Source organism: Corythoichthys intestinalis, chromosome 4 (genome assembly GCF_030265065.1).
Source record: "Corythoichthys intestinalis isolate RoL2023-P3 chromosome 4, ASM3026506v1, whole genome shotgun sequence".
NCBI lineage: Eukaryota > Metazoa > Chordata > Actinopteri > Syngnathiformes > Syngnathidae > Corythoichthys > Corythoichthys intestinalis.
The window spans coordinates 10,140,432-10,157,425 of NC_080398.1; the positions used below are offsets into that span (position 1 = coordinate 10,140,432).

The 16,994-nt window shown below is 38.2% G+C and overlaps 1 protein-coding gene across 4 annotated transcripts in view; it reads right to left on the reverse strand.

Moving 5' to 3' along the window:
- Positions 1 to 16,994, reverse strand: part of LOC130915132 (CUB and sushi domain-containing protein 3-like) — a 386,272-nt gene that overhangs the window by 273,623 nt on the left and 95,655 nt on the right. For all 4 annotated transcript variants that reach the window (XM_057834920.1, XM_057834921.1, XM_057834919.1 and 1 more), the window contains exon 5: positions 8,417 to 8,645. In XM_057834920.1, coding sequence (XP_057690903.1) covers positions 8,417 to 8,645 — 229 coding nt within the window. The remainder of the gene's footprint in view (positions 1 to 8,416; positions 8,646 to 16,994) is intronic.

The window sequence follows — 16,994 nt, forward strand, 5'->3', positions numbered from 1 at the left end:
CAGTCTAAGGTTGAGGAAGAAGGCGGATATCAGGTCAGAGAATGTGATCATCTTCACTACACATACATACTATTGCATGCAGAAGGCTGTGGATTCAGCTGATTTTGCGGATTAATTTCTTTATTTTTCGTGTCACGCCAGCCCAATGTGCTGCAGGATTTTGTTGGTACATCAGGGAAAGTGGTGTGAACCTTTTTGGGTTACCAAAAGATCCTGTTCTCCGCGAAGAATGGGCAAAACAAGTCTGACAATCGAGGGACCATTGGATGGACAAGGAAGTGAGTAGTCAACTACTGGGATCATGGCTAGGGATGGGAATTCCGAACCGGTTCCTAGTGTATCGAGGCCTCGACATCACTATGAAAAAGCCTTAACGATCCCTTTAACGATTCCTAAAGACGCGTATTGCGTCATCACATGACGTGTCTTGTTGTCCAGACGCATCAAACTAGCATAGCGCCAAGAACCACTCGCTCCAAAGTTTGGCTACACTTCAGGTAAGAGGGTGAAAATTAAAGGTTACGATGGTTTAGCACGAGCATTGCAGCCGTAAACATAACAATGACAGCACATAGGTTCAAACGCTCGAAAGTGTGTCTTCACTTCACGAGGAAAAATTACAACAAAGCAACTTGCAGTCATTGCAAGGTGGCGATAACTGCATCGGGAGGGAATACGACTGTATTGTCCTCACCGAGACGCTAACACTCAGTCCTGGCTATACAGCTAGCTAAACTCCCAAATGACAATGCAGAAGACGTTGGTATAATTTGCTGACTTTATTCAACCATCACTTGAAGAGTGAAACTAAAAATAGAAATGAAACAAGCGTTTGCTAGCATTAGCACATCGTTCAAACCACTACACAACTGGATTTAAGTGTCCAATCGCGAGTGGAAACACACAACAACAACACAAAAGATAATACATACAGGCGTTGCCTCTGTAGATATTCTACAAACATGAACAAAGAACGTGGGCTCGTAGCAGTTTCCCTCTCTCACTAACTCGCTCACTCGCTTAGATGCTTTGTAGCTGCACTTCGCGTGTAAGCGCGCTCTTCTTCACGTGAGCGCGTTCTTCTTTGCGTGAGGAAGCGCAAGGGCGCCCCCACTTTAGCGTGAAAGCACACTAAAATCTAAAAGGCATGCATTTCAATATAATGGTAAATAATACACTTTAACACCTATTGTCAAAGGCAAAACAACGACCTATATGCAATTATATACCTTTTTTTTTTCTATTAGAAAAATGTTTCAGTAAAATGTTACACATTCTTGTGTATTTTCCACTTATTTCCACAGTTACCATTGAGACCTTGGGTCTCTTTTGACCTTGTTGTGAGTTTGTAAGGTTGAGACTTCTGATTAAACAAATTCGATGCCAATCAAAACGTTTGTTCTTCTTTTTCCCTAAATTAAAATCAATAAGAGAATCGATAAAGAATCGAATTGTTAAGCAATATCGATAAGGGAATCGGAATCGTAAACATTGTATCAATTCCCATCACTAATCATGGCACACATGTTAATAAGTAGGTGGCATGTATTTTGTGGGTGACAATGATTGCCGTCGGCCAGTGAAGCAGGGCGTGCTTGCATTCATCGGCCGCTGATAATTGCGTGTGACAAGCCGCCGGTCATCAGCCAGTGAAGCAGGGTGTGCTTGCCTTCATTGGCCAGCGACCGTGGTGTGGCCCAATGTCGGCCGGTTTGTCCGTCAAGAATGAGACATTTTTGGCGGTCATTCCCCTGCTGCGTCCTCGGTGATGAGCACTCCCGCGGGACTGTTTGCCGTGGCTGCAGCAGGGGAATGACGAGCTGTAACAGTCCACTGAAAGTTGCTCGCTACCAGAGGCTGGCCGATCGGTGAAGGCAATCACTCCCGCTGCCGTGTGTGACATGAGTCAAGGTAGTTTTGTGCGATTTTTCGTGTTCGAAAGGCAAGAAAGAGACCTGGAAGAGCCGCTCGATCTAGGTTAGCACGTAGCCTAGCTCTCACACCTCCTGCTTTTTCCTCCGTCTCTGAATCCCCGCTGGAAAATAACAAGAGCCGACTAACTTCGGTGGCATAAAATACCGTTCGGGAGCTTTGATCAATATGCCGTAATTTAGCCGTGTCGTACTGAATAAATGCATTTTTAATATTTCATATTCCATTTAGTACAAGAATGTTTTTTGTAGGGCTGTCAAAATTATCGCGTTAACGGGCGTTAATTAATTTTTTAAATTAATCCCGTTAAAATATTTGACGCAATTAACGCACTATGCCCGCTCAGACAGATTTAAATGTCAGTACAGTGAAAGGCCAACTTGTTAATTGTGTTTTATGGAGTTTTTCCGCCCTCTGCTGGCGCTTGGGTGTGACTTGCATATGTTATGTGGTGTAATGTCGCCCTCTGCTGGCGATTCAGTGCAGCGGATTATTTTGGTTTCGGCGCGCTTTTCTGACGTGATTATATGTCGACGTGAACTCACACTAATAGACAGTGCAATTCAGACCAGCTAACGTCCGCATCCAGTATTCAGTGGCAGTTCTCATAGCCCCATCACACTGTTTGTGTCTAATACATGCATCGCTTGTGAGTTGTATTCCTCCTTTGTTTATATTCATGAGCATTAGATAGTTATTGATGATGTGTATTTGAATTGGTTCACATATATGGTGAAATGCAGTTACATTGTTAGATGCTTGTGAGCTAATTGGCTAGTGCTACTGCTCAAATGGACACGTGTGTGTACATTTTATGTTATTTTGTGATTTATGCAAGTTATTGACACATTGCCTTGTTATTTTCAGTTTTACAAAAATACAAGAAACGTGCTCCTGTCAAAAAGAGATGACTTCAGTAAAGCCCATGCAACTTTGCCACACCGTCTGATTTCTTTTTGGAACTTATGTTCGATTTCTGTCAATTTGTGTACTCACACACATTGAGGACAGAATAGGGCTACTAGTTTATTTTTTGATTGAAAATTTTACAAATTTTATTCAAACGAAAACATTAAGAGGCGTTTTAATATAACATTTTATCCATGGATCACTTTAACAGAATGTTAATAATGTTAATGCCATCTTGTTGATTTATTGTTATAATAAACAAATACAGTCCTTATGTACCGTATGTTGAATGTATATATCCATCTTGTCTTAGCTTTCCATTCCAACAATAATTTACAGAAAAATATGGCATATTTTATAGATGGTTTGAATTGCGATTAATTGCGATTAATTACGAATAATTAATTTTTAAGCTGTAATTAACTCGATTAAAAATTTTAATCGTTTGACAGCCCTAGTTTTTTGTCATGGCCATAGAATTCATATAGCAATCAGGGAAAAAAATACTTAGATCCGTAGAATATCCTACAAAAACATTCGAGTTGAGAGAAAACCGATGACATTTTGTGTTGCCACTGCAGTCTGCTCTTGTCATCAGCCTCGTGTTTGTTGTCTCTGTCACCTTTTTCTTGTTCTGAATCTTCCTCCTCCTCCTCCAAATACGACTCAAACATATATTAGTAACGCTGTATGTCACATATTTCTTCTGGATCGAAAAATCCACACTTGAACCAGGATCGCTGAAAAACGCTTCTTCCTCCACTGGGCTCAATTCTAAATCCGCTGAAATCGGTCATTGTCTGACGTCATCACTAAGATGGAGGCGCCAGACTGCTATAATGACAGGAGGAGCTAAACGGCAGATTTAAAGATGCATTTCTCATCATCTGTGGTTTGCCAAATTGTTGTATATAGTTGAATCGTCTCAAAATATGATTTTAATTCCAATGATAATGCTATTTAAGATTTTTTTTGTCATGTCATATGCACTTTAAGAAACATTTGGATTAATTTTTATATTTGTGTTATATTTAGGTTTTGCCAAGGAATGAAATGGTCTAACAGAAATTAAATTTGATTTGGTACCAAACTAAACTCTTATGATAATCTTTAAGGAACATCCTATACTCAAAATTATATACGGTATTTGAATGCAAAGCACTTTCGTCAGGAGCGACAGGCAATGAAAATATGATAATACTCGTAAGAAAATGTTGTGTGTAAAAGGAACAAATAAATTAGCTGTTTATCTACAAACATAGGTTTTTGTCTGCAATCAGAGTATCAATGAAATGTATCGCTGACATGTAATCTACAGCTTGTTCTCTTTGCCCTTTGTGATCAGGGCTGTGCAATCATATTAAAGGTCACAAGAATAACAAAGTCTTCTTTGGCCCACGCACACTTCAGAGTCAGGAGAAACTGATGTTTTTGACTACTTTCACCTTGATTGAAACACTGCCTCACGCCAACCTTGTACAGACCATAAAATCAATAAACTCATTTAGAGAAATCTGATGGAAATCCGATGTGAAAAAAGTAGAAAGGATTAGGGATAATAGAAAAAGATCTGACACTGTACATGCGCAACAAAACAATAAGGATATCATCCATTTTTCCGTAATAGATGAAAATCCTTACTGCACAAATGGATCTTTATGGGACTATTTTAAAAGCTTTTATCAAAAGCCGTGGTACACAACTGTTGCTCATGTACAGTATTTTTTTCTGTGGAAAAAAAAAACTTGTTAAAGATTGAGCTTGTGTATACATATGCACAGTAGGCTACTGTAAATAAAGAAAATCTTTCAGACTTTACTATGACATCCGAGTTGTGCAAAAAGGTGTACTGTTTTTTTTAGACTATAAGTCGCATCTGCGTACAAGTTGCACCAGCCAAAAAATGCGCAATGAAAAGGAAAAAAACATGGCGGAAAACAGGTGACTTGAAGTTCCGCTCTGAGACCCCCAATTTGGCCAAATTTCAAAATTGTCCAATTTTCACGTGTGATACATCATTGGAAAGCTTAAAATCTCAATTTTCTGGGGGAAGAAACATTTTGAACAGGAGGGCATTTTGAAATAAAAAAACATTTTTTAAACAGCAAAACCCTAACTGGAAGTGAGAACACGCGAGAGCAGAATTAAAGACGCCATAATTTTAACGAGATATTATCGTGTACTTACCTTGTTTCGATGCAAAAACTCCATATAGCATGTATCATCGAGTGTCAAGACACTGATGTGAATGGCCACAACTGGATTTTTTCTGGATTTTATGGGTGAAACATAGTAATATAACAAGGGTCGCGATGCAGAAATCTCAGACGTCAAGGAGTAATCGAGATTTTCATTTTCATATATTTACCCTTTTAAACATTTTTTTTTTTTTCTTTGGATCGATTATTTATCATCTAAAATATTGGGGAAAATGCGACAGTAACAAACGAAATATAATTAAGTGATAGTTCTGAGGTATATATCCGTGACTTTTTTACAGACGCCAATTTTTTCATTGTGACGTAATTTGTTTTAAACTTTAAAATATGCGATTAAATAATTTTTTTAACTTTTTTTTTTTTTTAAACGAAATATTAGACATCAATTAGTGATTCTAAGCTAAAAATGACAGCCATTTTGAATAAAAAATATAATTACTTACCTTGTTTTTATGGCTGGGTTGAAACAAAAGCGGTTGCGCGACGTCTGTAAACGGGGGTTTTCAGGGTAAAAAGGACAAATTATAAATAGTTCAGGGACTTAATGTGCCATGAATCTACTATGGCAGCATATAGACATATTGTTCTATCAGACACAACAGTTCTTTTGGCTTAAAATGCTTTTTCAGTCTTGTCTGTGTTTTCCGCCATGTATAAGTCACACCGGAGTATAAGTCGCATTTTTGGGGAGAAATTTATTCGATAGAATCCAGCACCAAGATCAGACATATCATCTTGAAAGGCAATTTAAAATGAAAATACAATAGAGAACAACAGGCTGAATAGGTGTACGGTATATTAACATTACATGACGCATAAAAAAAGAACTGAGAACGTGCACTTTTTTTTAATGTAACATAGTTATTAAAAGTTATTCAGATAACTATAGCATTAAGAACATGCTAACAAGCTACAATGATATAATAATGTGTTAAGAATTTCGCGCATAAGTCGCTCCAGGGTATAAGATGCCAAACTATGAAAAAAACTGTGACTTATAGTCCAAAAAATATGATACTTTCATTTGAGTATGATATATAGGGTGCATTTGGATATGCACTCTGAGGTGCTCAGTGAGAACTGAGGAGGGGCATAAGACTGAATTTCTGAATGCTCCCATAATGACTAGTGTTTGAGATTTCAGAAACCCAAAGCATTGTTGGAGTATAATAGTACATGTGCAAATTTGGGCATAACCTGCTGGCATTAACCTAAGAAAATGTGTGAAAAATGTGTGAAAGAAGAAAGAGCACAAGGAAGTTCCTTTGTGGAACAAAAGAGGGAATGGAGGAAGATGTTGTTAAATTGTGAATATTATTAAGGTAAAAAGACTTTTCTTCACTCACACAAAAAAATATGTGTCTGAGCTTAGCAAATCCCAAACTATCAATTTATTATGTGGATAATACTTTGGTTTTTTAGTAGCTGGAAAACATTCATGAGAACAAAAGAAAATAAGCTTTTAAAGGGTTTATGAGGATGCGTAATATACACAGTAAATTACGGTAATGGTTTTTGTATGCTTGGTTTACATTATAATCGCAGTGCTACAGAAGCCCTATTTTCTTTGAAAAGTAGTGTGCCATTGGATTTTGGCTGTTTATTTTTTCTCCGATCCTATTTAAATTTCTCATGTTCTTTCTCCATGACCAGTACTGAGTCCCAGGGAATCAAAGACAATTGCCACAACCACTTGGAATTGGGAATATCATCTACAGTAAATGTAACTGTATATGAGTTGTTTCTACTCAATCTTGAGAAAATGGCAATTGATGTGATGTCTTGCTATTATTATTATTATTATTGTGCCAGTAAATCAGGTTGTTGAATGATTTGTTAATTATCTCAAATCCAATCCAAGTTGACAATAGTTGTGAGATGGTAGGACTCAATTTCCTTTTTTTTCCTGAATATAAATCACCTTATAAAAGTTCGTCCTAAAATTAGTTTGGTTAAAATGTATATTTGTTCGTGTGAAAAGTTCCTAATAATTTACTTAGTGAGCTGGCCAACTTTTACGTTTCCAGGCCGTTGATTACCAGCACGTACGTGTGGTAGGATATCTGAAGGTCTATTTGGCCAATGGCCAGTCAGAGAGACATAAAAAGTGGGAGTAAGGACAATTAATTTTATGGGCAAGGGGGCAATTGCTCACTGTGATTACTTGCTTGTCTTTTTTGTGCCTACCAATTTGAACGTATTCCTACAAATTGGTCCTATTTTAATGATAATCTCACTAACACTCCAGTGATTTGTATTCTGAAAATGAGCTATTGTAGGCAATTAACACCGTGCGATATGTTAGCTTCAAAGCGTTCAGGAGAAAATGTGGCCACCAATGCCCAATAAATTCCATAATAAAAGTAAAATGAATTGGGTAAACATTGTGCATGTGTACCTGTGTAGGGAAATCTGATAAACATGAAAGGTCAAATTCAATTAATAAATATTGCTTTTACAGTTAGGCTCTTTCATTGCTTACAATAAATAAATAAAACAAACACAATGAATAAAATCTCCATATTTTCTTAGGCACACATTGTTGAAGTGACACTTTTTTTCTGCACACATGTTGCATTTACATTTTTTTAAGGCTGTCACTTTATTGATTGCTACTCTGAGCTTATTTCACCAACCCATGCTCACAGAACTTGGGTAACGAATGAGCAAATCCACCAAAGAAAAATGGATAAATTTAATCGTAAAGTGGGTTGTTGGTGATTGCAGGTCAATTTAAATTGTGAAAGACAAGAGGCTAAATGAGGCGTTTCAGATTGTGTCGTTGGATGTGACTTTCAAGCTACCTTCAAGAACTAAGGTAAGGAAAAAAAATCACCAGTTGTACAGGTATGAAAAGAGTGCGAGAGAACAACTGTTGGCAGGGGCCTAACACATGGCCTTAACGGTGATCAATGAACGTTGGTGAGCGATTATGACTAGACACTTGGCCAGAACATGGCTAGAATTAGAATTCTTCATTTAGGGGCCTTAAGAGAATTTCAGATTAAAATGTGATTAATTAGATAACATTTTGTCATCGCCCGAGAGTAGATTTTTAAAATTATTATTATTAATCAAAAACCATAAAATAAGTGCCAATGTTATAAGCATAAGAGGACCTTTAACATTTCGGACAAAAAAAATTAAAATGTAAATAATCCAAAAATGTATTTGTTTGGTCAATCCTTGCAATTTGTATTCAGTTCAATGTCATTGAAAACTTGTGTTTTCGTGTAGTATTGAATCCATGCAAGAGACACACATTAATTGTGAAAAAAAACATTGTGATCCAACTGTTAAATACATATTTCATGTGTGATGCACCCAGAGTGAAATGAAAGTCAAACCCTACTCACCAAATTGTTGGCGATTCTGATCCTTCTACTTCAAGATAATCAGACTTCTCTTCCATTTGGAATTCTGTAAACACCAATGAGATGGTATCTCCCGGGTCAGCTAGGACGGTCCATTTACACTCTCCACTACTGCCTAGTCCTCCAGCACCAGGGGATCCCCCACTGGGGAAATCAAAGCTGGATATAACGCCGCTGGAACCCCTCAGGGTTCCACCACATGTGTCCTCCGCTATCAGGTTTCAAAGAGAAAAGACAAGTGAGGGGTAAGAAAAGAAAAGTCATCAAAGTACTGTATGAAGTTCAATATAAAAATATATAATATGTGTCTGGGCTTTGAGATAAATGCTAAAATGGGAGAAAATAGTGTGTCGACTATTGAAATGACAATATTTTTTTATTTTAACTCATCAGATGCTAGGCCTGCACAATAGGAGTGGGAACCTCTTGGTACCTCACGATACGATACGATTTGCGATACAAAGCTTACGGTAACGATGATCCGACGATATGGCGATACAACGATAATAGATACATTGGTCAGGAAATCATTCTAGGATATTCTACAAACAACGAATAAACAGAAAAACAAGCTTCTGCAGTAAATTGGACGAACGTAAACTGTAAACAGATTGAACGTCTGTGGCCGTCAGTGGCAGCAAATGCCAGGCAGAGGTTATTTTGGGCCATTTAAGGACATTTATCTGTTGATTTTCAGTTACTTCCTGTTGATTTGGGGGTATTTTATGGGTGACTTCCTGTTTATTTTGAGTTACAGAACAGGAAGTGACCTGGGAATCACCCAAATAAATAGGCAGTGACTCAAACTCAATAGGAAATGACCTGTAAATGCCCAAAAAATGAACAGCAAGTGACCTGTAAATGCCCTGAAAATCAAACAGAATGGCTTTGAATGTTTTGTTTTCGAATGAACGAACGTTCCCAGTCAAAATGGATTGGGCGTCGACAGTGTTGTTAATCTTACTTTAAAAAAGTAATTAATTACAGTTACAAATTACTTCTCCCAAAAAGTAATTGCGTTAGTAACTCAGTTACCTGAATGTAATGGTAAATGGTGTTATACTTGTATAGCGCTTTTCCACCTTTCAAGAGTAATTAGTTACTTAGCAAAGTAACTGGTGATAATTTTCATGTTTGTTTTTTTTCCTCAAAAAAAAAAATAGGTCACTCAACGTGAAGTTTGCAGGGTTTTTTGGGACAATTGGCCCTAGCCCAATTCTTTACCCTAAACTTAACTAGACACAGGGGTATTGCGGATATTGCGATAACTAGATAGTAACCTTTGCTATGTGTGGAAGTCATTTAATGTTGTGAATCAACCGTTAAAGTTGTTAAAATTGCTCCTGTTATTGTATTAGTTCTCTTCTGTCTACTTTTGACATGTGTAAGTTTTAAAACTATTTCATCATTTAAAGATAGATTTAATTCAAGATTTTGCCGATTTAGGAGCATTTTAGATAAAAAACTACTTAGGTTCGCTAGGAAGGTTCTCTACAACAGAGCCTACCTAGCCATCTAGTTCTTTATTATACATGTTGCTAATGTAGCCGTGTCTGTCATTTGCATCTAGTTCTGTATATATGTGATATCTAGCAAGGCATCATGTGGGCGTAGTTTGTAGGCTATCGGCTACAGTCAGGTATTATTGGAGCCACCTAGCATAGTAGCATCGCGTTTGCAACGGTGTCACCCTCCCTTGCCTCCTCTCCACTCCTGGTCTGCCTGAGTCAGTCTTTTTCAGGCTTTTCTCGCATCAGTCAACCAACATAGTAACGCACGCCTTTCCCGTCTCAGTAACGGTAACGGCGTTGCCAAGATGAGAAAATTAATTAGATTAATTACTACTGAAGAAAATAACGCTGTTAGTAATGCCGTTATATTCTAACGCTGTTATAACCACACTGGGAGTCGAGAACCATCAATGCAGCCTGCGAGTCAACTGAGACACTGTTATGGTGGAAGATTTTGGTAGCAACTTGCTGGTTCCTTTTTATTTATTATTATTATTATTATTTTTTTACATTGACATCTTTTTTAAAACGATATCTCGATTCTTGGCAGGCATATATCGATAACGTTTTGGGATACAAAGTATCACGATATATCACCATTCCGATATTTTGTCACACCCCTACTGCACAATATATCGCATCACATGCTCGGCCTGCACAATATATCGTTTGAACATCGCTATCACAATGTGCACATGCGCATCTAACCACTGTGCCGTCATGATAAGCATGCTTGCTTGACATCACTTTTCCAAATGTCCGTGGTGAAAGTGATGTGAGCGGCATGTATTTCACGAAGAATGGTGGTCGTATAAACTGCATTATTTCTTATCCGGGGCTTGGGCTCTCGGGTCACTTCGGTAAAAAAAACGTCTCTTGTCCGACATCCCCTCCCGCCTGTGCCATTCAGTCAGTCCGGCCGCCAAATTAGCACCCGCGCCAGGCCTCTGTCTGGCCGTGGTGCTCGATGAGTTGAACTGGAGATGAGTGGCGGCGGCAGCTACGTTCATACCGGATATCTGCCCGCCCCGGCGTATTCCGGGCCTGGCTCTGCTACGGACGGAGGCGCACGCCTCACGTCCCGCACGCCATGGGGGAACGCTCAAGAAACCAGGGTGTTCGCCGGCAGTCCCGCTGCCGGGGAACCGGGCTCAGCCTGCCTGCCCGCCTTACCCTAGGCTGGGCCTGCCAGATGGGCCAGAGCGGCGGGCTCCGTCGGAAGACGGCTACTTGTCAACTATCGGTCTTGTGCCGGCGTTTAGCCTTTGATGGAGTTTACCACCCGCTTTGTGCTGCATTCCCAAACAACCCCACTCCGGGAAGGCCACAGTGTCTTTCCATCATCACAAGCCCCGTAGCGTAGCTTAGTTTATGTGTGTTTAGCTTTAGCATTCGCGCTAGCAGCAGCCTCGTATTCGTTCCAAAAATTTTTGTGATGCAGTTTTAAATGGCTGATTGCTGATTGGGTTAGTGGTGTTGAATGAGGACGTTTTCTTTCCGCCTCGTGGAACTTCTGCAGTGAATGTTTTGCAGATGGCGAGAACATCGTTTGTTTCACACACGGAAGAATCAACCCAAGTGGGTTGATTTTTCTGTGTGTGTGACAGAGCCGCCATAATATTACCTCAACCCTGTTGTGTAATGCCGCCTCCTCCATGACACCATCCTCCTCAACCCCTCCTCCCGCAGGGGCTTCAGACAGAGGAGAGGTTGAGGAGGTGGCGATGCAGAAGTGGACAAAACTGCTTCGGTTGCACACATTTGGAGGCTGAATCAAGTATCTAATTATCGAATTGCATTATCGGTTGAAAATTTTTATCCTGATTATCTGTGTGACGTCATAATTGTCATTATCGGCCAATAATTATCGGTAACCGATATTATCGTGTATCTTTAATATTTATGATGGTCTTATGTCACTTACTTATGATGCTGCTGTCAAATAAAGTGTTATAGTACCTAACACCCAAAAAATCAACAAATAAACTTAAAATGGACTATTAGCCGCAGCATTCAAAATGAGGGAAAAAGTAGCAGTTTATAATCCGAAAATTACAGTATCTTTTGAAAATTCTTCTCGTTTTAATATTGCAATATAATATCGCAATAGATCGCAAATCCCCCAGAAATCAAAACGCTAGTTCTTTCCAATATCGTTCAGGCCTATCATGATGTCAGATTTATTTTAAATGGGAATGATCATAGCCGGCCTTTCCAGTAAAAATGGATTTGCTTTTCACCGTCAATGGCAGCAAACATGATAGTTTTGGTTGAGATCAAGTATTTCTGAAGAGCAGAAATTAAGTTATTCATCAAACATTTGGATTAAATAGACAAGTGTTGTGTTGCTCTGTCAATTGTGGTCATGTCATTTTCTGCAGCACATTATGTGAAAGGGTAGAGAAGTTCCACTTTTATGTAACGTTTTATTAGTGTCATTGGAGCAGCCTCCCACGTTGCGAGGAACAAGCAAATGGTGATTAAGAGGCCTTTATAATGCTGTGTAATTGTAAATATTTCCAATGTGAGCAAAATGGCACATCTGTAGAATTTTAATGCACTCTAATATAGTAGTGGCTAAATTTCAGTCTTTTCAAATTTCACTTGTCCTCCTCACATTCCTCTCCTTCCTGTGTCCCTTGGATCCCCCTATATTTTCCACATCAGTTTTCATTCTCTTAAGGATACTAATGATGACAGGAATTTCCCAGTTTTCATATAATTCAACTCTTAACTGTCATGCTGTGCCGGCTGGAGACTGAAGGATCAATAGTGGACGTCAAAGACGCCAGCCTCGAATCATTTTTGTATACTTCATTCCATAGCTGGACAAAGAACGAGGAATATGATGAAATTCAGATAGAGATGGACAAAAAAAAAAATCGCTAGAGCAAGGGTTGTAGTTAGCTATATCCCTGCAGAATCACAGCAATTGATCAAAGTCTCTATAACGAGGTTAGAGATGGTGAATGAGACAAGCTGCTTTGACATTCACTCCATGACTCCAATCAAACCTCCACCGAAGGCAAGCTTTCATTTATTCATTGTAGCTGGCCTTAAAACAAAAACAGTAGAAGGAATCATGACACACAGCTTTGTGTCAGTAGCACATAATTAAGCTTAGATATTGTAAATGAGTTTTCAAAATTCAACCACAAATTTACAGTGACATTTATCCTAGGGTTAAATTACCGTATTTTTCGAACTATAAGTTGCAGTTTTTTTCATAGTTTGACTGGGAGTGTGACTTATACTCTGGAGCGACTTATGTGTGAAATTAGCTTGATAACAAATGAAAATTGGAGAGAAAAAAAATACACCATGGGACGTCTAGTTTAAGCGAGTCGTTGCTATAAGTCACACCCAACTGCATGACATACCTGAAAGTGGAGCCACGTCAAAAATACAGACAATCAGGACGTGACTTCACTTAATCGTATCTGTTTTATTCTTAGCACCAAACTTAAAAAAATCTTTCTGAATGTCAGAGTTTTGACAGTGCTATATTTTAGTGACAAGAAGATCGGTAACATATTGCTCGAAAAAGCAAAGAAACTGTGACGTATTTTAAAAGTAAGCATAAATAACATTATAAACGGTGTTTTTGACTCTAGCTGGCACCATAATGGGATAATACTGTAAGTATTACACGTCTAGTTAAGTAAGTGTTCATTTATGCAATGGAAAGTGTGTGTGTTTGTTACGCTTTGTTGCCAAAAGCGACTACATGCAGTTACCTACAATATTTCCCAATTGAAAAATACACCCATGCATTGTGCTTGTACAGGTGTGTGCATATACAACAGCTCTCGTTAACTTCACAGTTTTGTTCGGTTCGCTCACGGATATCGCTGTATTACTACGACAGTAAATCGGTAAATTATTTTTTAAAACTTAGATAAATGTCCCAAATTCTTTTTTGATTTCAAACTCAGATAAAAGTGTACTTTTGCTTTCACATTTCTAAGGCATTTGAAAATTAGATTCAAGATATTTTAATGCCAATTAAGGCCTTTTTTTAAACAATTAATTCATTGCCTTTTAGACTTTTCAAGGATCCATCGGGACCCTAGTTGTAACCATTGAAAATAAAAATCTAACATTTTAATAACCATTGCTGTGGGCCACGTGTGCCCAGCATGTCTGAAACTTCCGTGCCTTTCCTCCTTCGGACCCCCGAAGTTTACAATATATTCACTGGATAAATTGGTTGTGTCCATTTTTTGTTGGATCACCCATGGGTTCATCTTCTGTCTCTAATTGCAACTTCGTATTCCTTTTCACTTATGTTTAAATGCGAGCCCCTACCATCACAAATTCCATCTAGATACAATGATATGGACAGAAAAGTAAGGCAGGAGATGAGACCAATGTTTGTACAAATGAGACGATACTTCCTCGTTTATGTAATCTTTAAAAAGACAGCAGCTACAGATGACATCGAGTCATTGAAGCGTGTCACAAATCATTGGCTATGTGGCGGAATTATTACTACAAACACAAATGTCCACTTCATGCTCTAGATTTCTGATGGGATTAAATTGGGATCAAATATAATTAACAATAACATTAACAACTCTTCACAAATTTCAAAGATCATGATTGGTTGATGTTACTACCAAAGAGCTATAATTCTTCCATAGAGGATACATTAGACTCAATTCAAGACAGCCCATGAAACCTCTTTAATACTTATTCCTCACTCCTCGATGAGTGTATAAAACAGATGAGACACTCTTTAATACAGCGCCATGAGAACAACTTCTGAGTGACCTTCAATGTTTTGAGGAGAAGGGAACATTGCAATTAAGAGAATTGAGATGAAACCCATGTATTTTCCATCAAGTTACAAGAAAGTGAATGGATTCTACTACAGCTAAAAGGAAGACTGAGACATGAACACCATGAACATGAATAAAGCGAGTTAGATACTGTATTTATCTGGATTGCCTTGCATAACAATCAACCGATGGCTTCAAAATGTAAAAAAAATAAGATAAAATTCCTCACAGACAGCACATTGGCAACAATAACACAATTGGAAACCAAGACACTTTTTACCAAAAGTTAATGAATCAGTCTCTCATCAAATGAACTACAAAGCAAAAAGGATCTCTCTACTACTACAATTACCAGTACTCAGAAAGAAAGACTCACTCATGAATAAAATGTATCTGAAGTTGAAGCTTAGTCAAATTGGGCAAGGGTATTAGATCCTTGGAAGTAATTGCTGTACTAGCGTAGCACGGCAGGTTTCCTAGAGGTTTCTTTGAGAGGCAGCCACGGTTCTGTTAATCATGAGCCAGAAGCTCCTTCCAGCGGCACAAAAATCTTCCAAAGAGTTGTAATAGGGTGCTTTCAATGCGATAATGCCTAGCAGGTTTTGTATATTCACATTTAGATGTCCAACAGTATTCACAAGGATACTTGGCAGTATACATGAGTACTGAAGGCAGTACAATTTCTCTACAAAGTTCAGTGAAAATAAAATTGTCATTGAATGATGCGACATGTATTCATGAGCAAATCATTAGAGCACGATGTGGATTTAAAGACAAAAAAGGATCTGTCTCTTATAAAAATCAGTGGCAGTGGGGGGAAAAAGATGGTGAGGATTAGAACTGCTTTAGCTGAGCTCATTTACATCCCCGCCATCAGTAATCTAACGCTACTTGAGGACGGATTAATCCTGTCTCCAATTGACTTTGATAAGATATATAATACTTGTCTTCCTACACAGAATTATTCACCCCGATAGTGGAGAGGAACTTGTGCTTAATATTTTATAACACCAAAGGTGTTTTTTCCTTTGCAATAATCCCTACGTCTAAATTAAATCCTTCTTTTCCTAAGATGTAAGACATGTTAAATGTTGGATAGGGCGGAAAAGTTAATTTGTGAATTTCAAATAACTATTAAGGGGAAATATCCAAATTTCTGAGTGGGCGGAGATGAGATGAGATGAGATGAGATGAGATGAGATGAGATGAGATGAGATGAGATATGATTAGTAGGCCTGAACGATATTGGGAAAAACTATCATTGCGATTTTTTTACGGGGATTTGTGATATATTGCGATAATAAAATTGAGGAATTTTCACCAGATAAGTTGAATAGCTCTAAGAATTATTTTCAAACAGTAATAACATGGAAAAATGCTTGTCTTTATGATATGCCTCACTGAGTGAGTCCACTCAAATGCACTCACGCGGCTGAGAACAGACTCTCACTTACAAAATGAATGAGTTGGCACAGCACACTTCAGACTGGGCTGCAAGTTTAACACATGATGATTAACACATTTGTGCCTTTAATCGTAGAGCTACCGAGGCTTCCCTGGCAAGATCAATGACATAGTGATTGTGCTGGACGACACTGCCCCAAGAAACGAGTGGAAACTGGAAAAGTTTACAAAGGTCCACCCTGCAGAAGATGGGTGCATAGGGAAGCTGCAATTGCTGATCAGTGACTCAACATTGGATGAACAAAAGAAGCGCATTGGAAAGCCAGTCTACTTGGAGTGACGCATCCATAAGACAGTCACTTTGATTGAAGCGGAGTAATGCTACCACATTTCCTTCCAATGTTTCTGATCATCCAGTGTTAAAACATAGGTTAGAGTGAAATCAGTGGGAGTGTAGCTGCCATCAAGTCAGAATAAAGAAATAAATAATTTCTTTGATCACGTCATTTTCAAAGTATCAGAATCGGCAAAAAAATATCGGCATTGCCTTTTTTTAATATATATATATATATATATATATATATATATATTTTTTTTTTTTTTTTTTTTAATTAAATCGTTTTCTAATTGTATTTCATGTTACAAACATAATACTGTATGTTACACTCATCCAGAGTCTTTAGTTTAGGTTTAAGGTAGGGTTATCAAATTTATCCCGATAACGGCGGTAATTTTTTTTTTTTTTTTTAATGTATGACGTTAAATTATTTAACGCAATGAATGCATGCACTGCATGACCCACTCGCGCATTGTCGCGCTCAATCTGTAATGGCGCCATTTTACCTATATAGAGAGATAAAAGGC